We start from the raw sequence: 25,797 nt of genomic DNA, 5'->3' as shown, positions 1-25,797 counted from the left end.
TTGAGACGGAGTCTCGCTCTGTCGCCCAGGCTGGAGTGCAGTGGCCGGATCTCAGCTCACTGCAAGCTCCGCCTCCCGGGTTTACGCCATTCTCCTGCCTCAGCCTCCCCAGTAGCTGGGACTACAGGCGCCCGCCACCTCGCCCGGCTAGCTTTTTTGTATTTTTTCAGTAGAGACGGGGTTTCACCGGGTTAGCCAGGATGGTCTCGATATCCTGACCTCGTGATTCGCCCGTCTCGGCCTCCCAAAGTGCTGGGATTACAGGCTTGAGCCACCACGCCCGGCCAATTACAGCTTATTCTTAAATACAGTGGAACAGAAGTTCTCTGCGACCCACAGACCACTTCCCCACTGTGTCCAAATTTGACACAGAGTGCAGAAACGGAAATTGCAACCCAGCTGAGCTGTGATTGTGTTTTTTTTTCACTGGAGGAAGTAAATCGTAGAACATTAGTGTTGTACATTGGACCTTGGAGTACGTTCCATTTGGCCTCCTCATTTTACAGTTGAGGAGTTTGAGGCCAGAGAAGTGATAGCTCAGTTCTCCCGATACACTTCCATGCTGTGATCACTGCTTCATGCTCTGAGCCCTTGTAAACACAGGAATTTCCATGAAGAGGAAAGGACAAAGCTGTGACCAACCAGCCATAGGTTTCCCCGCCCTAGTTTTCCCCATGCAGCTACAGAAGTCACCCTGGAATAACCCATGAGCAAGGCCACAGGCACAGACACTTCGGGAGCTGACAGGAATAGATCTTCAGAGACAGGAAGGCTTTCCTACCCAACCCCACCACCAATTTTTACAAGCAAACATTTCCCACAAGATAAATATAAGAACTAGTCTGGTCAAAGGATAACAAGGCAGTAGGTACTGGAAATTCTGGACAATTTGTACTACTCAAGCTAACTGCAATGCAAGGCAGGCTTTGGAACTTAAGGCAAGCTATTATGTCCGGCTCTGCAACAATTTCAGAATCCGTGTCCTCTGTAGTGGACGGACTGTGATGCACCACCATGCTCTGTCCTCAACAGAGGTTGTCCTCTGACAACCCTCTCTGAAAACTGCCCTCAGCTCAAGAAGGTCGCCTTGTTCAAGGTCAAGCCCCCCAGTGCTTAGTCAATGAGAAAGTGTAGAGACTCAGCACTCCCAGAGCGATGGGGGACAACTCTAGAGCCCCCGGGGTTCTGCTGAGGCCCTGCTGAGATTGCACCACAGCCCAGCTGCCCCCTCACTTGAGTATTATCCTGAGGACACGCCCAGAGACATGTCCCATACGTTCATTTCTACTCAGAGCCTACTTGCCAGAGAAACCAAATCAACAGCCCTTTTCTGATATAAAATTTTGCTCTTCTTGACCTGCTGGGATTTTGTGGGGTTTTTTTGTTTTTTGTTTTTGTTTTCATTTTGAGGGGAAGAGGATCAATTTAAAATAAATCCATCGTATACTTAGCCTCTCCAATCTGAGAAGAGAGTGTGCTTTCTATCTGGCAAAACCTGTTTAAAATGCTCTTTCCCGATTGCTGCCATCTAAATTATCCTCTGTGTGAATGGCTGTTTCTCCCCAAACCTAATTCCAATGATGGAATGCTTCTGTTCCCCCAAAATTCACACACTGAAATCCTAACTCCCAAGGTGATCGTATTTAGGAGGTGAGGCCTTCGGGAGATGATTAGGTGGAGGGCGGAGTCCTCGTGATTGCATTAGTGCCCTTGTGAAAAACCCCAGAGAGCTCTCTCACCCCTTCAGCCATGTGAAGACACAGCAAGAAGATGGCTGGGCCTTCTGTGAACCAGGAAGCAGGCCCACCCCAGACACCAAATCTGCCAGCACCTTGATCTTGGGCTTCCCAGCCTCCAGAACTGTGAGAAATAAATTTCCATTGTTTATAAGCCCCTCTGTTTATGGTATTTTGTTATAGGAATCTTAACGGACTGTTGGAAATTTTTAGATTTCATAATTAAAACACAAATACATATTCATTGTAAAAGTGTGACCTTTTGATTCCCCCTCCCCAGGGGGCCCCTGCCACTGTTTCCAATCTGGGTCCTCTTTAGATTTTGATACACACTCCTGGGTAGTCACATCTCCCGTCCCTGCCTTGAAAACCACTATCATCTGCGTATCAACCAGACAAGATTTTGAACATTACCTTCTTGCAGTCTATATTATAAAACCCTTTTTAAAAATGTCTCCAAATATCAAATACTATTAGAATGGTTGGTGAAATGTCCTTGCTTAAACACCTTAGTTTGAGAGCACCAACACACACCCAGTTTGGAGGGCAATGCAAGCTACTCAAAGGCATTTGAGGAAGTGGGAGAAGGGACTCTTCCTGGGCAAGAGAGAGAAGTCAGGAAAAGAAGCTATTAACATAACTTGTAAGAGAAAGCATCAGCATTTACAGTAATTTCATCAAATTTAAAAGTAATCAAGTCTGGATTTTATAACGTTTAGGCATCAGGTCATTTATGTATAGGCTCATGAGGAAGGCCTAAACTGAATCCCCAATCCTCAAGAATTCTAAAGTGAACACAACAGTTACCGGGAGCCCAAAATAAGGCCACTGAGGCTTCCTAGGATTTTAGGGCATATGGTCATGTCCCCCAGGATACCAGGAGTTATACTTCGAAACACAGGGGAGCACAAAGTCAACTCAATTCTAATGCATCACTGGTGTTGAAATGTGCTTTGGGAAGGCAGGAAATCTATTCTAACGTAGAACAAAAAAGCCCACCAAAAAACCAACGTGGGGTTTGTCAAGAAATAATATACTTCACTTGGCAGAGGATAGTATCTTCCTGCTGCTTGTTGAGGGATTGTTGATTACACATTTTTGAACAAGGAAACTAGAAAACTGAAAATGCAAGCCCACCTACTTGGAAAATAAAGTTATTTTAAGAGGAAAAAAAACTCTTATTACAAGGATAATGAGAAAAGTCAGGGTGGGGAAAACGTTTAAGAGAGTCAGGAACAACAGCAAGAACAAAAACTGTTGGTAGCTAGATAAGAAATATCAAAAACAATCACAGGCTGGGTGCAGTGGCTCATGCCAGTAATCCCAGCACTTTGGGAGGCTGAGGCGGGTGGATCACTTAAACCCAGGAATTTGCGACTAGCCTGGGCAACATGGTGAAACACTGTCTCTACAAAAAATACAAAACTTAGCCAGGCATGATGGTATGTGCCTGTAGTCCAGCTACTTGGGAGGCTGAGGTGCAAGGATCACTTAAGCCCAGGAATTGGAGGCTGCAGTGAGTCATGACTGCACCACTGCACTCCAGCCTGAGCAACAGAGCAAGACCCTGTCTCCAAAAAAAAACAAAACAAAAAAATCACAGAAGGAATAACGAACAGGCAGGCATTGAAACTACACTACGACAGGTGCAGGGACTCAAGCTTATAATCCCAGCACTTTGGGAGGCCAAGGCAGGAGGATCACTTGGGGCCAGGAGTTCGAGACCAGCCTAGCCAACATGAGACCCTGTCTCTACAAATTAGCCAGGATGGTAGTACACAACTATATTCCAGCTACTTCGGAGGCTGAGGGAAGAATATCACTTGAACCCAGGAATTTGAGCTTGCAGTGAGCCATGACTGCACCACTCACTCCAGCCTGAGCAACAGAGTGAGACCTTATCTCTTAAAAAAAAAAAAAAAAAAAAAAAAAACTACACTATTATACTTGTGGTATCATTACAAATGCTTTTGGCTGCAAGTAACAGAAAACCCACAGGGCATATTTTTCTAATATATCTTTCTGACAAGAAGTCTGCAAACAGGACTTGGTGATGTTGGTTCAACAGTTCAGCAATGTCATCTCTGTGATTCTAACCCTTTTCTTCATGGTCATAACTGCCACACAGCCACTCCTACCTGGAATATGGCCAGGAGAAAGGGTTGAGAATGGAGGTGGGGCCAGGCAAGCAACTCTCTGCCACAAGAAAACTGTAGGAAACCTGGGCTTTGTTGAAAGTGAAGAGCTTGGCAAAATGGGTGTGGCTGAGTCCATCGCAATGGTGACCTGAGCTCCCTGGCTGCTGCACAGTCTGAAGGGTCCAGGGAAACATGTAAATTTCCATATCACATTAGTATGTGGGTGAAGAGGGACAAAATATCTGTTGCAAACTTATGTTTCATTTCTATTATTCAAGAAACTACCTATGAAATTCCTCACAAAAAACAAACAAACAAAAAGGTCAGACTACGTGGTGAGAAAACATGAATTTGAATTGTTACAAAACACAAGCAAGTTCAAAAGGAATGTTTATTTTAAGCTCTATGTACAGAAGAACAGTGTAAATGTAGAAAGGAACAAAGGAAACAAAAATGACAGGCATAGATATTTACATAGCAAGTGTAGGCAAAATGTGTCAAGAAAAGTCTTTAAATACATCTACTTTTAGCCTTTAACAGTCCAAATCAGTTTCTAAGAATAATTTATCATCCAGGAAGAAGTTTTAGAAGTTTAAGGCTCAACCTTAAGTTGAGTTTAAATCCTTGAGTTTAGAAGGGTTGTATTGCTGATACCTTGGTCAACAGCTTTCGTGTTGACCATTTCTTCTTTAGTTCGCTGTCCTTCTGACTGTGAAATGTGATGTCCAAACTGAAATAAAGCAAATACTTAATATACAAATTATTCTAATGTTAAAAAAAAAAAAAAAAAGAATGGCAAGACAAAGGCCAGATGACCCTCTGAGGTTTAACACACAATATTTACTTACTGTATGTATTACTATAATACATCGTTATTTGGCTGTGTATCAGGTACTACACTCACAGCCAAGGACAAACGTGAACGAGACACTCTCAGCGGCACAGACTGTGCTCTTAGGCAACTAAAATTGGAGTCCCTATGTGCCCAGCCTGAAATTAAGTGCTAAAAATTACATTAAAAAAAAAAAAGATGATTCTCTAAAAAACTTGTAGTTGGTTGGAAAGTGCGAAGAGACACTGAACTAACAGCAAGCAGTAAATGACAAGCTAGTAACACTTCACTTATCCACTATCACTGGGAAACGGTGTGTCCCGCCTACGGGAACTTCTCAGATAACTGCAGGTTTTCAAACATCCTGAAATTTTAAGACACCAAGTTCTAGTCTCTGCTCTGCCCCTTATATAGGGGATTATAGGCACTACAGGGCTCGTTTTCCTCATATTACTCGGGGGAAGGCGGTTACTGCTATAAAGATCTAGTGAGATGAGTAAAAAAGGTATTTTGCAAGTTACAAATTGCTCTACAAATGATAAAATTAAACATTGAGACACATTTGCATTTTTATGGTAATAGTTCTAAAGCAAACTTCTTGCCTTCCTTTTTTTTTTTTTTTTGAGATGGAGTCTCGCTGTGTCACCCAGGCTGGCGGGCAGTGGCGTGATCTCGGCTCACTACATGCTCCACCTCCCGGGTTCACGCCATTCTCCTGCCTCAGCTTCCCAAGTAGCTGGGACTACAGGCACCCGCCACCACGCCTGGCTAATTTCTTTTGTATTTTTAGTAGAGATGGGGTTTCTCTGTGTTAGCCAGGATGGTCTCGACCTCCTGACCTCGTGATCCACCCGCCTTGGCCTCCCAAAGTGCTGGGATTACAGGCTTGAGCCACCGCGCCCAGCCTTGTCTTCTTAAATAGTTAAAAGAATATCATTTTCTAAGTCAACATGCTAAACATCAGATATTAAAGTACACACACACACACACACACAAACGGTGAGCTAAGAAGTTGCTAGCACTGGAGTGGGAATGTGGGTGTGTGACAAGTCCCTCCACTCTGTTACATTTTTTTATTTTTTTTTCTGAGATGGAGTCTCGCCCTGTCACCAGGCTGGAGTGCAGTGGCACAATCTTGGCCCACTGCAACCTCCGCCTCCCAGGTTCAAGCAATCCTCCTGCCCCAGCCTCCTGAGTAGCTGGAATTACAGGCGCACACCACCACGCCTGGCTAATTTTTGTATTTTTAGTAGAGACGAGGTTTCACCATGTTGGTCACACTGGTCTCGAACTCCTGACCTAGTGATCTGCCCACCTCAGCCTCCCAAAGTGCTGGGATGACCACGCCCGGCCCTGTTACACTCTTTGAGGACTCAATGCATCTGAGCTTTCCAGTCTCTTCCTGTGCTGACATCTGTCCTTCCTCAGTGCTATCTAGCTGACTGTAGATGCTGTTCCTCTTCCACACTCCTGCCCAGGGCTTATTCTTATGTGTTAATACTACCTCAACTAAATTAAGACATGCGAAAACCACCCCAAAATTAGAATTACTTCTAAATTTAAGAAAAGAGACTTCAGGTAAATAGTGGTCTTAAGGCTCAAATGCTTAAAATCCAGTGTTTGTCATCCTAGGCATCCAGTAAGTGCTGTCACTAAAGATAACTATAATCCCATTTGCTTTTTTACATGCAGAGTTAACATTATATTCAACAAAATATCCAAAGTCTGTATATTTGACAGAGAAAAATCTTGGCGTATTCACATTCCATATGGTTAGGGGGAATCTATTGCGCCATTCTTCCCCGGCCCTCTCAAACTGTCAGACACCCAGTTCATACTGCAGATGGCAACATCAAATTGGCACCTAAGATAAGTCATTATAAACATATGCACAAATATTTTTAAAATTAAGTATTTTATTTCAAAAGACCTCATAATAGGCTAAAAGTGAAAATGAGCATATAAAATTAACAACAAAAAAAACCCCAGAAACATTAGCAGCATCAATAAACAATTATATAGCCCATTCTGCACAATTACTTCAAGAGAACTTGAACACAAAGCTGTAACAGAAACAATACATCTGAGAAAAACTGAAAAATTAATATTCCATTAGTGTAGCTTACCCTTGAAGTTTCTGGACTAGAAAATGGGGAAGATTCCCAAGATCTATTCTCTTTCTCAAAAGAGTCATCTTCTTGAAATGCAAATTTCTGCTTAAGTGCATGAGATATTAAAGAAACTGGATCCCAATGTGAATTCTGTCTTTTCCTCTTATGAATGGGTCTACCGCCAGGTGACCTATTTTAAAAAAAAAAAAAATTGAATTTATTAAAACTTGGATGTAATTTTAGCTCCTTGTTGACAAACATAGCAGGAATACAAGCATAATATCTTACAATTTAATTAGTCTTCAAGAGACTGAAAATAATCTAACCTTCAAGAAATTTTTGCAATGACATAAGGAAAGCACAATGAATGAAGAATCAGAAGAACCAAGAACCGATCTGACTTGGGACTCCGCCATAACCTATGTCGTGTAAGATCTTTATTATGTGATTTTAATCTAGGGTAGGAAATTTCGAAATAGGAACTTTTTTTTTTTTTGTTTTTGAGTAAGGAGTCTCGCTCTGTCACCATGGGCTGGGTGCCCAGTGGCCACTGTATCTCAGGTCTCACTGCAACTCGGGGCCTCCCGGGTTTAGGCCATTCTCCTGCCTCAGCCTCCCCCCAGTAGCTGGGTACTTACAGCGGCGCCCGCCACCTCGGCCCGCGGCTAAGTTTTTTGGTAGCTTTTTTTAGTAGAGAACGGTACGGTATTCACCCCTGGCTGTTAGGCGCAGTGGGATTGGTTGCTCGATTCTCCCTGACCTCGTGATTCCGGGCCCGTCTCGGACCTCCTCGGCCCCCCAAAGTGCTGGGATTATAGGCTTGAGCCACCGCGCCCGGCCAATAGGAACTTTTAAAAGGATTAGAGTTCATGCAAAAAAATAAAATTAGGCAAATTGTTCATCTGTTTGGGCATTCATTCATTCAATCTTCATTGAATGCCCACTACTACATCCAGCTCCATTTTATGCTTTGGGAGTATTCTGCTTCCTATTCTTATAGCAAGATTATCATCAATATACTAGTGAGTAAGATCATTTGGATGGTAATAAGTGCTGTGAATACAACAAAACAGAGGCTGGGTACGGTAGCTCGTGTCTGTAATCCCAGCACTTTAGGAGGCCAAGGTGGGAGGACTGCTTGAGCTCAGGAGTTCGAGAGCAGCCTGGGTAACATAGCGAGACCCTGTCTCTACAAAAAAATGAAAAATTAGCCAGGCAACTACTTGGGAGGTTAAGGCAGGAGGATCAATTGAGCCAAGGGGATCAAGCCTGCTGTGAGTCGTGGCACCACTACACTCCAGCCTGGGTGACAGAGCAAGACCCTGTCTCAAAAAAAAAAAAAAAAAAAAAAAACTAAATTAAAAAATAAAAAATAGGGAGATGTAGTAGTGACTAGGGACAGAAGCATTTTAGATGAGACATGATCAGAAAAAAAGCCACTTTAAGGAAGCAACATCCTCTTTAAGAAAATGACAAGGGGTCAGTTTTAGTGTAAACATCTGGGGGTGCATCAGGAAGGAGCTTGGCATGTGTGAGAAATGGAAAAAGGAAACCAACTGCAGCTGGAGCTCAGTGGACAAACACGGGACGTAGGAGAGGAGTTCAGCGAGAGAAGCGAGGGCTGGCTCCTGGAGGGACCTACGGACACAGCAAGGGCTCTGGAACTGATTCAAAGCACAATGGAAACCCACAGAAGAGTCTGAAGCAGAAGAATGGCCTGATCTGACTTCTGGTCACTATCTGCAGAATACATAAGGAGGCAAGAATGAAAACAGACCACTGAGGAGGCTGCTGCGGAAGTTCAAGCTAGATAAGAATGGGCTTGGCCTGGGGAGGTGGCAGTGGAGGTCAAGAGGGTCCACAGAATTGAGCTATGTGCTGATGGGAAGTGTGGGAGACAGAACAGAAAATAAAGATGAATGATGATTCCTAGATATTTGTTTTTGTTTTTTTTGAGACGGAGTCTCGCTTTGTTACCAAGGCTGGAGTGCAGTGGCTCACTACAACCTCCGCCTCCTGGGCTCAAGCAATTCCCCTGCCTCAGCCTCCTAGTAGCTGGGATTACAGGCGTGCGCCACCATGCCCGGGTAATTTTTGTATTTTTAGTAGACACAAGGTTTCAACATGTTGGCCAGGCTGGTCTTGAACTCCTGACCTCAAGTGATCTGCCCACGTCGGCCTCCCAAAGTGCTGGGATTACTGGTGTGAGCCACCACACCTGGCCTGATTCCTAGATCTTACGTAACCAGGTGATCGTGTTGCCATTTGCTAAGATGCAAAAGACATGGGAAAGAACAGGTTTTCAAGGTGGCGGAAAAGAACAGGTAGGAAGGAAAAGTCCTATTTTGTACCTGTGAAACGAGATACCTATGAGACAGGCAAATAAAGATGTCAAGTAGGAATTTGGGTGTATGCACCTGGGCTCAGAGGAGAGATCAGGGCTAGAAAAATAAACATTTGAGTCATAAGCATACAGCTGGTATTTAGAGCCACAGGACTAGGTGAGCTCACCAAAGGAAACAGCATGGACAGAGAAGAGAGGGGGCTGAGGTCTGAACCAGGTATTTCAACATTTAAAGACCAGGCCCAGGGGGAAGAGTTAAAGGAATAAGAAGGAATAGCCGATGAGGTCAGAGGAAACCTGGGGGTATGCTTTCCCAGAAACCAAGTAAACAAAGTGCTCCAGGCCGGGCACAGTGGCTCACACCTGTAATCCCAGCACTTTGGGAGGCCAAGGCAGGCAGATCACAGGGTCAAGAGATGAGACCACCCTGGCCAATATGGTGAAACCCCGTCTCTACTAAAAATACAAAAATTAGCCGGGCATGGTGGCACACACCTGTAGTCCCAGCTACTCCGGAGGCTGAAGCAGAAGAATCACTTGAATCCAGGAGGCAGAGGTTGCAGTGAGCCGAGATCATGCCACTGCACTCCATTCTGGCAACAGAGCGAGACTCCGTCTCAAAAAAAAAAAAAAAAAAAAGGAAGTGTCCAGGGAGGAGATGGGGACCACCATGGGCTGTATCAAATGCTGCCAAGAAGTCAAGTAAGACAAGCAATGCAAAGAGACCACTGGATTTAGCCACATGGAGATCACTGGTGAGGCAGTTTCCAGTGGAGTCACTGTGGGTAGAAGGCAGCATTGATAGACACAAATTATAGACAACTTCAAGAATTCCTATCAGAAAGGGGAGCAGAACAACAGAACAACGGCTGAGAGTACATGTGTTCTGAAGATGGGAAGTACTCAGGTATGAGGAGAAGGATGAGGTAAAGAAGGAAGATTCAGTGATGCAGAAGCGCTCATTTTAAGTGAAATCCTTGTGAAGAGGAAAGAGAAGGGAAACCAGTAACCAAAGGAAGAGCCTGGCCATGAATGATGACACTTTGCTCACAACAGCAAGACGGAAGGCAGAGAATCTGCATGGGGAATCTGTAGGTGTAAAGAGGTGAGAGAGCTCATCTGATTGCTCAGCAATGTACAAAACAAAGTTAGCTGTACAGGGAATTCAGGAGAGAGCAGGCGGACAGGAGGCAGAGTCTACTGGCCTTTTAGTTGTTTTTCCAGTGATGGTAACAGTCACAGAGTTGCTGTTTGATACTAAGCCTGATGACATAAGTACAAGATCTAGTTGGGGCCAAGCATGCACCTACAGCCATAGGATTTTTCTCAACAAGCTACCTCAGGCTCTTCCTTTGGTTACTGGTTTCCCTTCTCTTTCCTCTTCACAAGGATTTCACTTAAAATGAGCCCTTTCTGCATCATTGCAAGGTCAAACTCACAACCTCATTAAAAACAGAACTGACTTATCTGTCCTAGGACTATTACTATACAGAAAATACATCTATTTTCTCACCAAAAACCTCTCTAAGGGATTTCCAGGTAAACATGACAAATCCCTTGTGAAATCCTACTAAAATGACAGTAAAGAAATGAAAAAGGTCTATATATCCACAAGGACAAAGAGATTAGAAGGGGGACAGGAGATAAGAATTGCAACCAGATGCTGGAAGCTGGAAAGCTGATGAAAGTGAGAGCGTGGGGCATGAGTGAAAAGTCTGTGCTGAACAGACACTTCTCTCTTGCTCGTCTTTCCCCACTCAGCTCTCCAGTGACCTGGCTTGCACCCACTGTGTAATCCCCACCCCTCCTGACCATGAGGGCGACTGAAGAACTTTCTAAGGAAAATCCTGTAGCCCAAAAGAAAAGACATACAGCTCTGGGATGTGGCCAAGAAAATGGTCCTCTCCCTAATCACTAAATTGTGAAGCCCCCAAGCTGATAAGCCCACCTCACACAAAGAACATGCAATCAGCTTTTCCTTGCCTCATTTTTAAATAAGAATCACCAGATGCTTACACAAGCCTACAAAACTAAAGGTAGAGATCAAAGCTAAAAGGAAAAAAGAAACTCACAAAAAATAGAGTAATTCAAGAAGACAGAAAAACTTAAAACAAATCTATACTTTTAATACTGTCAGTGGGATAAGACCAATAAAGTCAAAAAAATTTTAAAAGAAGCACGTGAAGAAAAGAAACAGCTGTTAAAATTAAAATGTGGGCCAGGCACAGTGGCTCACACCTGTAATCCCAGCACTTTGGGAGGCTGAGGCCAGGGATCGTAAGGTCAGGAGTTCATGACCAGCCTGGCCAACATGGTGAAACCCCGTCTCTACTAAAACTACAAAAAGTAGCTGGGCATGGTGGCACGTGCCTGTAATCCCAGCTACTTGGGAGGCTGAGGCAAGAGAATTGCTTGAACTAAGACCCGGGAGGCAGAAGTTGCAGTGAGCCAAGATCATGCCACTGCACTCCAGCCTGGGCGACACAGCCAGACTCCATCTCAAAAAAAAGAATAAAAGAACATTTTTGGACATGCAAAGTATTAAACTAATCTACCTTTTATGTTTCTCCGGAAGCTACAGGAAGATATGACATTTAGGAAATCAGTGATGCAGCATAGAAAAAAGGGGGGCAAGAATGCTCAAGAGGTAAGCGAAGGAAATCCTTTGGGCACAGAGGGATCCTCGAGGAGAACCACCAAGAACTAAATGGAGGTTCATCCAAAAATTAGAAATAGAACTACCCTATGATCCAGCAATCCCACTTCTGGGTACTTATCCAAAAGACGTGAAATCAGTATCTCAAAGACATATCTGCACACCCACATTCATTGCAGCGCTATTCACAATAGACAAGACATGGAAGCAAACTAAATGTCTACCAACAGATGAATGGATTAAGAAACAGGATATATACATAGAATATACAGTATGCTAAGTGAAATAAGTCAGTCACAAAAAGATAAATGCTGCATGATTCACTTATATGAAGTATCTAAAGTAATCAAACTAGGTCGGGCACAGTGGCTCTCGCCTGTAATCCCAGTACTCTGAGAGACCGAGTCAGGAGGATTGCTTGAGCCCAGGAGTTCAAGACCAGCCCGGGCAACACAGTGAAATCCTGTCTCTATTTTTTTAATAAGATAAAATAAAAAACAAAGCAATCAAACTATAGAGGTAGAAAGAAGAATGGCAGTTGCCAGGGGATCAGGGGAGAGGGAAACAATTACTGTTCAATGAGTATAAAATTTCAGTTATGCAAGATGAAAAAGCTCTAGAGACCTGTTGTACAACATTATGCTTATGGTTAATGATACCGTATTACACACATAAAAATCTGTTAACAGAATAGAGCTCATTATGTTTTCTCACCACACACACACACACACAAATGCAACTCAGAGAGGCAATTATTAACTCTAAAAAAATTATTCAACAAACAAAATGTAGTCAAAATATATGAAATGGGGCCAGGCACAGTGGCTCACACCTGTAATCCCAGCACTTTGGGAGGCCAACATGGGCAGAGTGCTTGAGCTCAGGAGTTCGAGACCAGCCTGGGCAACATGGCGAAACCTCATCTCTACAAAAAATACAAAAATTAGCCAGGCATGGTGGCACACGCCTATAGTCCCAACTACTAAGAAAGCTGAGGTGGGAGGATCACTTGAGCCCAGAAGGTCGAGGCTGCAGTGAGCCATAATTTCAACACTGCCCTCCAGCCTGGGTTACAATATGAGAAATGGCTTACTGTGGGTGTTTACTGTTATAATAAGGATATTAATTTTGAATACTCATTTAATTAAAGATTGTGGTTCCACTATTTCAGGAAGACGTAGCAAGATGTGTGTGTGTAGAATATCTAAGAAAATATATTCCTAATATCCTACAATTGGAAGTCAATATAATTAAAATATCAAGAAATAGCAAATAAGTATGTTGTTTCAAAAATATGGTGATAAGAGACAGTAGAAGAAGTAGTCAAAAATAATTGAATGTCATTATCTCTGGGATAGGTATTCAGGGGTAAAGAATAAGAAAAAAGACATATGTTAATTTTCATAAACATAATAATTTTTCTAAACATATAATTGACAAAATTTCAGTTCACTTTTCAAATTACAACGACATACCGCTCAATTGCACGAAGCTTAACCTTATTCATATCCTTTAGAACGTCCAACATGTTTGGAATATCTTTATTTCTATGGCTTTTTGAATGACTACAATTGGTCTTATTAGCAGCCAGGTTCTGTTTGTTCATTTCAGTAGCTGGATTATCTGAGTCACAAATATTACTAGATCTTGGTTGTACGGGAGGAAAACACAGTGGCTGCAGAGATGAAAACTGAGGAGGCAGTGGTGGTGGAGGAGGAGGAGAAGAAAGCACTGAACTTGGAAACTGATCCAGCTCCACATTCAGATGGGCAGCCCGCGATGATGACAACTGACCCAAACTAATGGGCTTGTCATTCAAGCCAAAGGAACCTACAAACAAAGTGGTTGATTACAAAATCATGCACAATTATCTCTAACATAATATATATTAATAACACTAATTAGAACCAAAACAGGAGCAATTTCTGTAATGCTACTAAAAGTAGCGATATAGTAGCAAGGAAAGAGAATCAATTCCATCTGCTTAGCAATTTAAGAGTCAGGTCAAATTGTGAATTCATTTTTAATCCAGTTAGGAATTTTCAGTGTAGGCCCAAGAGCAGAGGGGGTTGGAGAATGAATTTTAAACAAACAAACAAAAAAATGTGTTTTTTCAGTAATTCGCATATACTCTGAACTTCATCCTCTATTTTAAAAAGCTAAAACATAATCAACAACTTGTAGTTAGAAATACAATTTGATGTATTCACTCTATAATGACATTGAGAAATAAGCATATTATTTTCTAAGCAAAGCTTAAGATGGGTACTAAGTATTTAACTTTTCCACAACAGATTTGCTCCTAAAGGACTGTGGGTAAACATGATTGCTTAAGAAAACTGTGTATAGTTATATATCATTTTACTTATTATGTATAAATATAAGTTATTGTATATTATATGTGTTGATATGTAAATTATGTTATAAATATATACTGTATAAATATATTAAATTATATGTGTATTTATGCATTTGTATACATATGTATTAAAAAATTTTTAGCAATTATATTTACACACAGCCCTTTACAGCCAAATCTGTTGTGAAAAGCATTCAGTACCTAGATTGCTTTACATTTTATACACACATACACAAATACATACATGTTGTGTGTGTGTGTGTGCATATGTTTAAAGCAAGCTATATCTCTATAAATTTATAAAACAATCATCAGGAAAACATTACTCACCTCAACTTGCTGGAAGTGTAGCAGCAATAACTAAAAACTATAAACATATGATGCCTCAAACCTATATCCTCTTTCAAACCAATGCATTCTTCCTCTTTAATCTCCAATGCTTTCATGAAGAGTTAGAAAAGCTTTCTGAGGGCCGGGCACAGTGGCTCATGCCTGTAATCTCAGCACTTTGGGAGGCCGAGGCAGGTGGGTCACGAGGTCAGTAAATCGAGACCATCCTGGCTAACACAGTGAAACCCCGTCTCCACTAAAAATACAAAAAATTAGCCAGGCATGGTGGTGGGCGCCTGTAGTCCCAGCTACTCAGGAGGCTGAGGCAGGAGAATGGCGTGAACCTGGGAGGCAGAGCTTGCAGTGAGCCGAGATCACGCCACTGCACTCCAGCCTGGGCAACAGAGGGAGACTCCGTCTCAAAAAAAAAAGAAAAGAAAAGCTCACATAGAAGACAACAGACTTTTAATACAAAACACAAATCTTCTAGTATAGTGAAGCTAGTTCTTCTTTAAATCAAAGCCATCCCCTCACTACAAATGTGTCTTAATTTATCTTGAATAAACATCAGACATAACAATTTTGAATATCCAACATCCTTTTATGTGCATTTAATGTTTTCATGGTACTTATTCAGAATCGTACTCACTTAAACACTAGATGTTCCTGTATGCTACTGTATGTACTATATTCAGTATAGTATCATGCTGTACAGGTTGGTATAGGCTATACCATGAGTTATCATCTAACTGAAACAAAACTCCTGGTGTTACTTACTAGAATTTGCATTGTTTTTCAGTTCCTGCATTTCTACAATTGCTGCAATCTGAGAGCGAAGAAAAGTCAGCTCATTTTCAAGGGCAGCTATTTTTTTAATTGTAACTTCATTTACAGGCATATCATTTTTCACTGTTTCTTTCTGTCTTACAGCAGGTGACAGTGGATCCCGAACTAGTTGCAAAGGATGAAAAATTTCCACCTTCTCTTCTTCATTTTTCCATATACTATTTCTGTGGGTGAAATAAACAAGAAATGAAAATCAAAAGACAATAAAACAAAATAAAAGCTACTCTCAGGCCAGGCACGGTGGCTCACGTCTGTAATCCCAACACTTTGGGAGGCTGAGGCAGTGAATCACCTGAGGACAGGAGTTTGAGACCAGCCTGGTCAAAATGGCGAAACCCTGTCTCTACTAAAAATATTTTTAAAAATTAGCTGGGTGTGATGGTGTGGCCCTGTAGTCCCAGCTACTCGGGAGGCTGTGGCAGGGGAATCGCTTGAGCCTGGGAGGCAGAGGTTGCAGTGAGCCAAGATCGTGCCATTGCACTCCAGCCTGGTTGACAGAGTGAAACTTCGTCTCAAAAAAAAAAAAACTACTCTCTACCCCCCATGATTATTTCTAGAGTCACTAAGGACAAAGAAAACATCTTATTTAGCTTTGTATTCCCAATATAAACAGAACGTAGCCTCCAATAAAGGACCATTCAGTGACCAGGGAATAAACAAAACAAACTTTGCTTTTAGATTATAAAACAAAAATAATTATCCCGCAATTGCTCTACTTACTAACTTTAAATGCAGGTAAGTTAATTAATTTAGAAGTTCTATATAAGTTAATAAAGAGTCTTACATTCAGGATTATGTTAGGGTGAAATGTATGTTCTTTTAACTATTTGAAAATTGGTGCCAACAGATAAGTTAATTTATTTAGAAGTTCTATATAAGTTAATAAAGAGTCTTACATTCAGGATTACGTTAGGGTGAAATGTATGTTCTTTTAACTATTTGAAAATTGGTGCCAGTTTGATACATAAGAAGATCAGCCAGAATACTTAAATAATTGACACTGTGCTTAGAGCCTGTATCTGAATATACTAACATATAAGGTAATACTCTCTAGGAGTAACACATCCAAATTTTGAAATACATTTAACATCATTGCCTGGTGCACAGTAAACACTATGTAAGTTTTGGCTAAATATATGATTCTAATATCCCTTTGATAACCACTCCCTCCTAGGCCTGGTGTTAGGTTTAAATGTGCATTTTAAAAAAAAAACTGGCTAAAAAAATGAAAAACAGCCAGGCTTCTTTACTAAGAAGATATAGTAGGGCACAGCACAGTTTGAAGATAAACAAAACAAAAAAAGCTCAATCAATCGGACCAAGCTTCGACACAAGCAAGAATTCAGTTTATAGCCCACTTCCCAAGGTAAGCATATAAAATTACCGAAATCTGAGATAACTGGCTTCTTCATCATTTGCCACATACAAAATATCAGCAAAAGAAGGAACCACAGATCCACAATTATCAGAGTCTACAGAGTTCAAGAGCGGGATCAACTAAAGTAAAAAAAAAAAAAAAAAAAAAGTCAGAGCTCTGCAGGGAGTCAGGAGAAGACATATGCCTCATGGTATTAAATTAGTTAATGATCCAAAAGAAAGAAAAGAAAAGAATATTCAATAGAAAACATGCACCTGTTAGCAAGAAAGAACACTGGGAAAAATGTTATGCTGAAGTCTAAGCACTAAGCAATATTCTCTCTGGTTAATTTCATCTATCATAAAATGCAAAATAAAATTAAATAAGCTCTTCAGTTATTGTTCACACTTGCCCATCTGTGAATGTCATTACAGACATGTATCACGTAACATTTAGGTTGGTGATGGACTGCATATACATGGGGTCACATAAGATTACAATGAAACTGAAATATTCCTATCATGAGTATATACTATATTATACTTTTTATTATTATTTTAGAGTGTATTCCTTCTACTTTAAAAGAAAAGTTGGCTGAGCATGGTGGTGCATTCCCGTAATCCCAGCACTTTGGGAGGCCAAGGCAAGGAGGCTCAATTAAGGCCAGCAGTTCAAGACCAGCCAGGGCAACATAGCAAGATCCTGTCTCTATCAGACAAAAAAAAAAAAGTTAGCCAGGTGTGGTGGTGCGCACCTCCCAAGTAGTTCCAGCTACTCAGGAGGCTGAGGTGGGAGGATCACTTGAGCCCAGGAGGTTGAGGCTGCAGTGAGCCATTATCATGTCACTGCACTTCGGCCTGGGTGACAGCAAGACCTTATCTAAAAAACAAATTAAAAAAAATAAAAAGTTAACTATAATGCAGCCTTAGGAAGATCCTTCAGAAGGTATTCCAGAAGGTATTGTTATCGTAGGAGGTGACAGCTCCATGCATGTTATTGCCAGTGAAGGTCTTCCAACAGGACAAGATGTGGAGGTAGAAGACAGTGATACTGATGATTCTGCCCTGGGTAGGCCTAGGCTAACATGTGTGCTTGTGTCTTAGTTTTAACAAAAAAATTTAAAAAGTACAAAAAATTTAAAAAATTTTAAATCATAAAAAGCTTATAGAATAAGGATATAAAAAATATTTGGATAGCTGTACAATGTGTTTTAAGATAAGTGTTACTACAAAAGAGTCAAAAGTTTTACAAAATAAAACATTTATAAAAAAGTTACAGTAAGCTAAGGTTAATGTATTATTGAAGAAAGGGTTTTTGTATAAATTTAGTGTAGCCTAAGTGTACAGTGTTTATAAAGTCTACAGTAGTGTACAGTAATGTCCTAGGCCTTCAAATTCACTCACCACTCACTGACTCACCCAGAGCAACTTCCCGTCTTCCATTCATGGTAGGTGCCCTATACAGAGGTAACATTTTTTATCTTTTTATTAGACTGTTACTGTACTTTTTCTATGTTTAGATACACAAACACTTATCATTATGTAACAACTGCCTACAGTATTCAGTACAGTAACATGTTGTACAGGTTTGCAGACGAGAAGCAACAGGTCATACCATATAGCCTGGGTGCGCAGTAGGCCATATACCATCTAGGTTTGTGCCAGTATACTCTGTGATGTTTGCACAATGACAAAATCACTGAACAATGCATTTCTCAGAATGTATCCTCCCATCATTAAATGATGCATGATTGTATTTAAATAAACAAAACCACAAAAATATATATGAAATGGCTTGTTCCCAAGGGTAAATTAAAGGTTTTTGGCTTGCAGGAAATGTTTCTTCCTTTGTTGTTCTACCCTGTATCTGTAAGAGTACCTAGGATTATTTTGTACTTGGTACTTAAACAATTTATGTTGACTGACTTACCTCAAAATTAGGTCTTCGACAAGGTTCTAATGGAAGCATTTTCCCAATAATACGAACAATACTCCTAGTTGATCCATAGTCTTTATTTTCCCAAATCAGCAAAACCTATTTTAAACATAAAGTATGAATTAAAATGCACTCTGATTAAGCAGATTTATATAAGTATGAAAAAAGGAGATGTAAAAGGATGTGGTGGCATTTTTTTAAAATACAGGGAGTCCTGTAAAATACATTTATTTTAAAAGAAGTATAGAATGACAGAGCCTTTCTTCAAAGAATAGAACTTTATGAGTATATGTCTAAAAAAAAGATGGTAGTAAACATATATACATTCCAGGAAGATCTTTTAAAAAGCACAATTCATTTTGTTCTGTTTCTGATAATGTCCAAACACCCTGGAGGAAACTTTGTTCAAAAAAATTGCATCCCCTCCTCCAGCTACAAATCCCATCTTTTTGGCCCAACCAAAAATTGACAATTTCAATTTATCAAGCAACGAGGTAATACGGAGTATACTTATGTAATATTCTTTAAAGGAGAAATAAAAAAGGGAATAAATAAATCAGGTCCTAGACAATTCAAAGAGTTATTGACATAAAGCAAAATGTATCTGCTGGCAGTAAGCTCTTGAAAAGGTATTAGAAGTGAAAATGTGCCACTATAGCTCAAATAATACTTCATCCTTCAGTGTGGGCTTCCCAAATTAGTGTAAACCATTGCCACAGGAACTACTCTCCCCCACCAGCCAAAAGATATAATAAATTGGACATTTTTCCTAATATCCCAACAGATATAAGTAGCATCCTATAAGCATCCTCGTTAAAACATCCAATAAACAGCCTGTCTCAGCTGTTAAACAACAGCAACAACCAACAACAGCAGGCTAAGTAAACTGTGGGTTATGCACCTGCATGTTGATTGTGACCCATCATATGAGGTTAGGTGTAAAATTTCCCCATTGTGGTGTCATGCTGGCACTCAAGTAGTTTGGGATTTTGGAGCATTTCAGATTTCAGGTTTTGAGTGATGCTCAACTGATAATGTTTTTAAATTGCTAAGATTATTTTACATTTTTTTCACACTCAGTCTTCAAAATCCCTTATATAGTTTACACCTACAGAAGATCTCAATTCAGATATTTTGAGTACTTAAAAGTGACATGTGGCCAGTGGCTATCATACTGGATTTCACAGCCTAGAGGATATAGATCCCAGACCTATTACTATTGGAATATTTGGAGGATTGAGCATCTATATTTAAAGTGTTCTATAGACCATTCATCCGCGTAGCCCTGCTAAGAACCACAGGCATAGAGGCTTTGCTACCATGAGGGCTACCTACGGCATATACAGTCACCCAAGAGTTGGGTTAGCTCTTAGTTAATTTAAATGATACCTTCCTATCTTGCTCAGCAGTTTCCATCCTAATAAACTCCTGTCCTTTCTCTCATTCCTTCGTTGCCCCTGGACATCTTCACTACTTTTGTCGTTGTTGTTGTTTGCTTTTTGAGGTTTGTTTTTTGGTTTGTTTGTTTTTGAGATGGGGTTTCACTCTGTCACCCAGGCTGGAGTGCAGGGGCATGATCAGGGTTCACTGCAACCTCCATCTCCCGGGCTCAAGCAGTCCTCCTACCTCATCTTCTGGAGTAGCTGAGACCACAGGTGCACATGACCATGCCTGGTTAATTTTTGTATTTTTTATAGAGACGAGGTTTCATCATGTTGCCCAAGCTGGTCTTGAAAACCTGAGCTCAAGTGATCTGCCTGCCTCAGCCTCCCAAAGTGTTGGGATTACAGGAGTGACCCACCACATCTGGCCATCTTCATCATTCTTGTTATTTCATCTTCCCTCTATTCCTGGTCTAGCATCCACATTTCGACTTCACTAATTTTCCTACCAAGTATGGATTTTCTGGTTAATTATTTCAGTAATATGTTCAGTGTCACTCAAAAATGGTTCATTCTTTCGATATTATGTGCTCGCACATTGCTAATGAATACACGACCCTAATTACTCTTAGCTAGGAAAAAAAAAAAAAGACAATATTTAGAAAAACTACGACTCCATGATGACTTCAGCTGGGTTCTCACAGGTATTCTGAAATCCCTTCATAACAAGTTAGATTCTATACCACATTGCCCAGAGCAGTCTCCAATCTCTGAAATCCCTTCTCAAATCCCACCACTTCATTACCTGCAAGTGACCTTGTCTCTGCTCTTACTGAGAAAACCAAGAACTTCAACTTGACATACCTCAACTTCATTTCTCTTACTTAGCTCCATTCAAAATCTCTTTTCAGGCCGGGCGTGGGGGCTCACGCCTGTAATCCCAGCACTTCGGAAGGCCAAGGCGGGTAGATCACTTGAGGTTAGGAATTCAAGACCAGTCTGTCCAACGTGGTAAAACCCCATCTCTACTAAAAATATAAAAATCAATGGGCATTGGTGGCAGGCTCCTGTAATCCCAGCTACTCAGCAGGCTGGGGCAGATGAATCACTTGAACCTGGGAGCAGAGGTTACAGTGAGCCAAGATTGCACCACTGCACTCCAGCCTGGGCAACAGAGCAAGACTCAATCTTAGAAAAAAAAAATCTCTTTCACTCTCTCTCACTTTCATTGTTCTTTAAGGCAGGAGAGTCTCTCTCCTTTCCAAGACTTATTTAATTAGATCCCTTACCCAACTACCTTCTCAAAGTTGTTGTTCAATCACTCTCTCATGTGTATCTTAAATTTCTTCCTGTCTGTTTCTTCCAGAGTGATGACAAATATGCTGAAGTTACTTTTAACTTTAAAATAAAATAAAATTCCATCCTGTGGCCCCTTCAGGTTGATGGCCTCTCTCAATTTCTTTTCACAAGCAAACTTTTCAAAAGAAGGTTGCTGATCCCACTTCCCTTCCTGACATTCTTCGAACTACTCCAACACAGTCCCATTCTCCACTTACAGAAATTCTTAAGGGCATCAATAATGCAATAGTGATAAAGAACTGTTCAGCTGTTATCTTTAGTCTCTTGATTACTGAAACGTAAAATGTTTCAATCACATCTAATGACATTTGCCATTATCAAGGTCCATGGCTTCAAATATCAAAACAAAGCAGGTAACCCCCAAAACTGAATCTTTTTCTTTCGTACATTCTAAAACCATATATATATATCCAATTGTCTGAAGGATATTTCTACTTATATGTTCTAACATCACCTCTGACTGACCTCATCTCCATATTCATACTACTTTCTCATACTAAGATGCCCATTCATAATAATGGCACCATCATTTTTCAACTTACTTTTGCTTTAAAAAAATCTTAAATTATCCTTGACCACTATCTTCTAATTCACCCCACCTGTTTTCCTTATAGTCAATCTCATATTCCAGTTATCTTTATTGTTTCTTATTCCTCATATTTTAAGCATTATGAATACAAGAACCATGTATTACTCCTCTGTATTACCTGCAGAAACAAGCATATTGTCTTTAGATACAGTAGATGTTCCACAAGTAGATAAAATTTGATTTGCTTATGAGTTTGGCTGTGTCCCCACCCAAATCTCACCTTGAATTGTAATTATCCTCACATGTCAAGGGTGGGGCCAGGTGAAGATAACTGAATCATGGGGCCGGCTTCCCCCATGCTATGCTTGTGGTAGTGAATAAGTCTCATGAGATGTGATGGTTTTATAAAAGGGAGTTCCCCTGCACAAGTTCTCTTGTCTGCCACATGTAAGATGTGACTTTGCTACTCATTTGCCTTCAGCCATGACTGTGAGGCCTCCCCAGCCATGTGGAACTGTGAGTCAATTAAACCTCTTTCCTTTATAAATAACCCAGTCTCGGGTATGTCTTTATTAGCAGCATGAGAACAGACTAATACAGTTTATAATTCTCAGGCCTAAATCACCCTCTTTCCATTAGATTTATTCTGGATTTATCGAGGTTTAAATATTGAACTTGTTTATAAATTACCCTGAATAGAAGTTTTAATGTATCTGTGCAATAAATGTAATTCTGTGAAGGTCATGTCTATATTTTGCTTCCTTTGTATCTTCTGTTGGCATTTGTCTTATCAGGTAAATATGTTCTCAATAATCTCATCCCTCTTCTAACTCAAACCATCAAAGCTATACTATTGCAAACTCACCTTTGTTCCATCTAAAAAGAAGTAACAGTTTTGCCTTAAATCAAATGACTACATACAAGTCATTTCAAAATGAAACCCAAGAACAAATACAACAGATCCATTCCAATCCACTAAAAGATATTTACCTGGTCTACAGGAACACCAAAATACTCCAGCATCTCTCTTAAGATATTCAGTATGAGAGACATTGATGAAGCAAATACAGAAGCCAATTCAAAGGAGCATTATCAGTTTCTTGGTGCCTTTGGGGAAAATTTTAGAAAATGTTACTCTTGACAAATAAATGCCACACAAATTGTACTACATGACCTGGAAAAGTCCTCTTGATACACACTACACCGTCAACTAATTTCTCCTAGCCAGCACTATTTTGAAGGAAGTCAAAGAGAAAGAAAGGAAGGGGAAGTCTGGGGGAAAGAGAGGGTTGTAAAGGAAATTCCAATTTATTGGTTAAATTACATTAAAACCTCATAGGATGTCTGAGCTTATGAAGGGGCCTAGTTAATAGAGACCAATCAAGAACAAACTGGACATCTACTTAGTAGGCAAGGCTTCAAGTTACATGCCACAACGAAGCTCGCTTTCCTGAAAGCTTTGGGCTGAGACTCTTAGCAGATGGGTGAGTTTAGCCGACCCTTGAAAGCAGGCAAGGGCCCGACTCAAAGTTCTTTAAAAATGAACAGCTCTTCTCACACACATATCGAAGTACCGCCCATCCCTCCTAGCTCTTTTAAAATAAGGAGCATGAATTCCAGATAGGTGACGTGACTTGGTCACCCATCTAGTAACAGGCCGTGACCAGAGCCGGATCGCGTCCCTCGCTTTGGCCACAAGCTTCCTGGTGCTCTCCAAACACAGCGTGGTAGCCTTGCTCACCTTCCTCCGAAGCCAAGCCCCCGGGAATCACCAGAACATCAAGTGGAGGGGTTAAGAATTCTCAATCAAATTCCAGACTGCGCCACTCCTTGTCCACATCGCTCAGACGTCTACCCAGACCTCGACCCAGTTTCCACCCGCGCGTCTCGGCTTGCAGCCACAGGCGGTAACGATGACCTCAGTGAAGAACAAGAGGTCGACCCAGTGCCCAGCCCTGGAGCCTCACGTTCAGCCAGGATAACGTTACGGGAAGCTCGCCCACCTCCTCCCGCACCCAACCAACCCACCTTCTAGTCCCTAGGACTGGACCGCTACTTCCGCTTGACGGGACAGCTACTTCCGCATCCCAGGACGAAATCAAACTCCGCGGGCTAGGACCCGTACCCAGTCTCATTGGGCAAAACTGAAGATCGCTGCTTCTGATTGGTCATTGCATGACGTCAGGCAATTCAGAAAGCGACAGCTTTTCCTTCTCAAGAGGCGGGTCTTCCGAGAGGCAGCCAATAGGAGATGACGGGCGGGGCAGGTCGCGTTGGGACAGCGGCGCTCGCGCAAGGCAAGGTTTTAGGTACAAACCGGTGAGCCGGACTCGCGGTCCAGAGTTCGTACTCCGTGTAACTCTTCGCAGGGAGTGTGTTACTCACTACAGCCGGACCCTAAGCGCATCTGCCTTCCCAAGTTCACCTGACACAGTCGCGATTTATTTTTTGGTTATTTCATTTATTCAGCTAATATTAAAATACCTGTGGGACTAGCAGAAGCCAAGCACTACTCCCGAGGCTTTTGAAGCTTTGCAGTGGCTAGGATTCATTTGTTAGTTCACTAAATACACCTAAGTATCCAGGCTACCGAATATGGGTCGGACACTCCTGGCTTAGCCGAGGATGGCAAGTGATGACAGGTGGTATCTGTTTTTATTTCTGATTTGAGATTATTGGCTTCATACGAAATAGCTTCCTCTTCTGAATTTCAGCAAGACGTGCACTGGAGCAATATAACAATTTAAGATGTGTGCCTGCTACTGACATAATTTGAAAGTGTTAAGTTTTTAATTTATCTATGGTCAACATCATTTACTCATTCAACAAATAATGGATATCTACTACGTAGCAGACACCATTCTAAGCACGAAAAATGCCTTAATGAGCAGGGCAGGTCCTTGTCTCCTGGAGCTTACATGCCAGTGGGGCATCTCTTTCCATTCTAACCTTAATTTGCTTTCTCTATAGCACTTATCGTCATATTCAGATATGCTTCCCCTACCACCAAACAAAATTGTAGACTCCAGAAGAACAGGAATTTGTTTTGATCCATGCTGTATCTTTCCCCAGTGCTTTAGAAGAGTGTCTGGTATATAATAGACATTGTTTGTTTGTTGAATAAAATACCTAAATGTGGTATGACAGAAAAGATGATAAAGAATGATTTGGGACTAAGCAACTAGCAAAACAATTGATAGCAATTATAGTGATATGCCCAGTAGTCTGAGCTGGATATGGCTGAAATTTAAGTGCAGAACAAGGATGATGATGGATCAGAAACCCCACATGGAGTAAGTCACAATTTCTCAAGTTCCTTGTCCTTCCCTATGCCCTTGTGAATAAATCACAGCTTTATAACCCCCTCCCTTTCCCACTCTTATCAAACAGCAGAGTCAGAAGGAAAACATTCCTGCAGAATAAGAAGGGAACCACTACTGTTCCAGCTGCACTATTAACATAGCTTAATATTCCAACTGATTTAGGTAGCAAAGAGGGCCCAGGTCAAACACTACATCCATGAATGCTTTGCTGACAACTTTCTTCTAAATTCTTCAGACAATTTCCTCCACGGTTTACTAAAGCATTCATAATTCCATTTTGACAAAATCCTTTTATGTGATTGGACATTTTTTCCATTGCTCATTTTTACATGAAATTAGATTTTCCTGAACTCTTAGAATGATAAGGTCCAAGAAAGCTTTTCTGACACCACAAAGCTAGCTTTTCTGTTGTCTCTGAGTAGTGTTCAAACATATGGTGGCTTGCTTTCTGAGGTTTTCCTGTGTTCCCCTCCCCCAGTTTGATCCAGGCAGAAAACTTGCTATTCACAAGCTGCATGTAACACTTTTTAAAGTATCTAGTTGTCAATTATTAGCTCATT

The 25,797-nt window shown here is 41.1% G+C and overlaps 1 protein-coding gene across 4 annotated transcripts; it reads right to left on the bottom strand.

Annotated features, from left to right (window-relative positions):
• Positions 1–4,247: 4,247 nt before the first annotated feature.
• On the bottom strand, positions 4,248–25,414 carry MTFR2 (mitochondrial fission regulator 2). 4 transcript variants are annotated; one of them, XM_017863747.1, is made up of 8 exons: positions 23,656–25,414; positions 22,905–23,021; positions 18,639–18,743; positions 16,737–16,849; positions 15,284–15,516; positions 13,293–13,647; positions 6,833–7,007; positions 4,248–4,604 (listed from the first exon to the last, which is right to left on the bottom strand). In XM_017863747.1, the coding sequence occupies exons 2-8, from the start codon at positions 22,965–22,967 to the stop codon at positions 4,491–4,493; spliced, it is 1,158 nt and encodes a 385-aa protein (XP_017719236.1). In that variant the 5' UTR covers positions 22,968–23,021; positions 23,656–25,414; the 3' UTR covers positions 4,248–4,490. The 4 variants fall into 4 exon arrangements, with proteins under 4 accessions (XP_017719236.1, XP_017719237.1, XP_017719238.1 ...); XM_017863748.1 differs by having other exon boundaries at positions 23,943–25,414; XM_017863749.1 differs by lacking the exons at positions 22,905–23,021; positions 23,656–25,414 and adding an exon at positions 20,891–20,979.
• Positions 25,415–25,797: the final 383 nt, after the last annotated feature.

Source organism: Rhinopithecus bieti, unplaced genomic scaffold (genome assembly GCF_001698545.2).
Source record: "Rhinopithecus bieti isolate Rb0 unplaced genomic scaffold, ASM169854v2 scaffold_73705, whole genome shotgun sequence".
Lineage (NCBI taxonomy): Eukaryota > Metazoa > Chordata > Mammalia > Primates > Cercopithecidae > Rhinopithecus > Rhinopithecus bieti.
The sequence above is the reverse complement of the archived record's forward strand: the minus strand, read 5'-3'. Positions and strand labels throughout refer to the sequence as shown.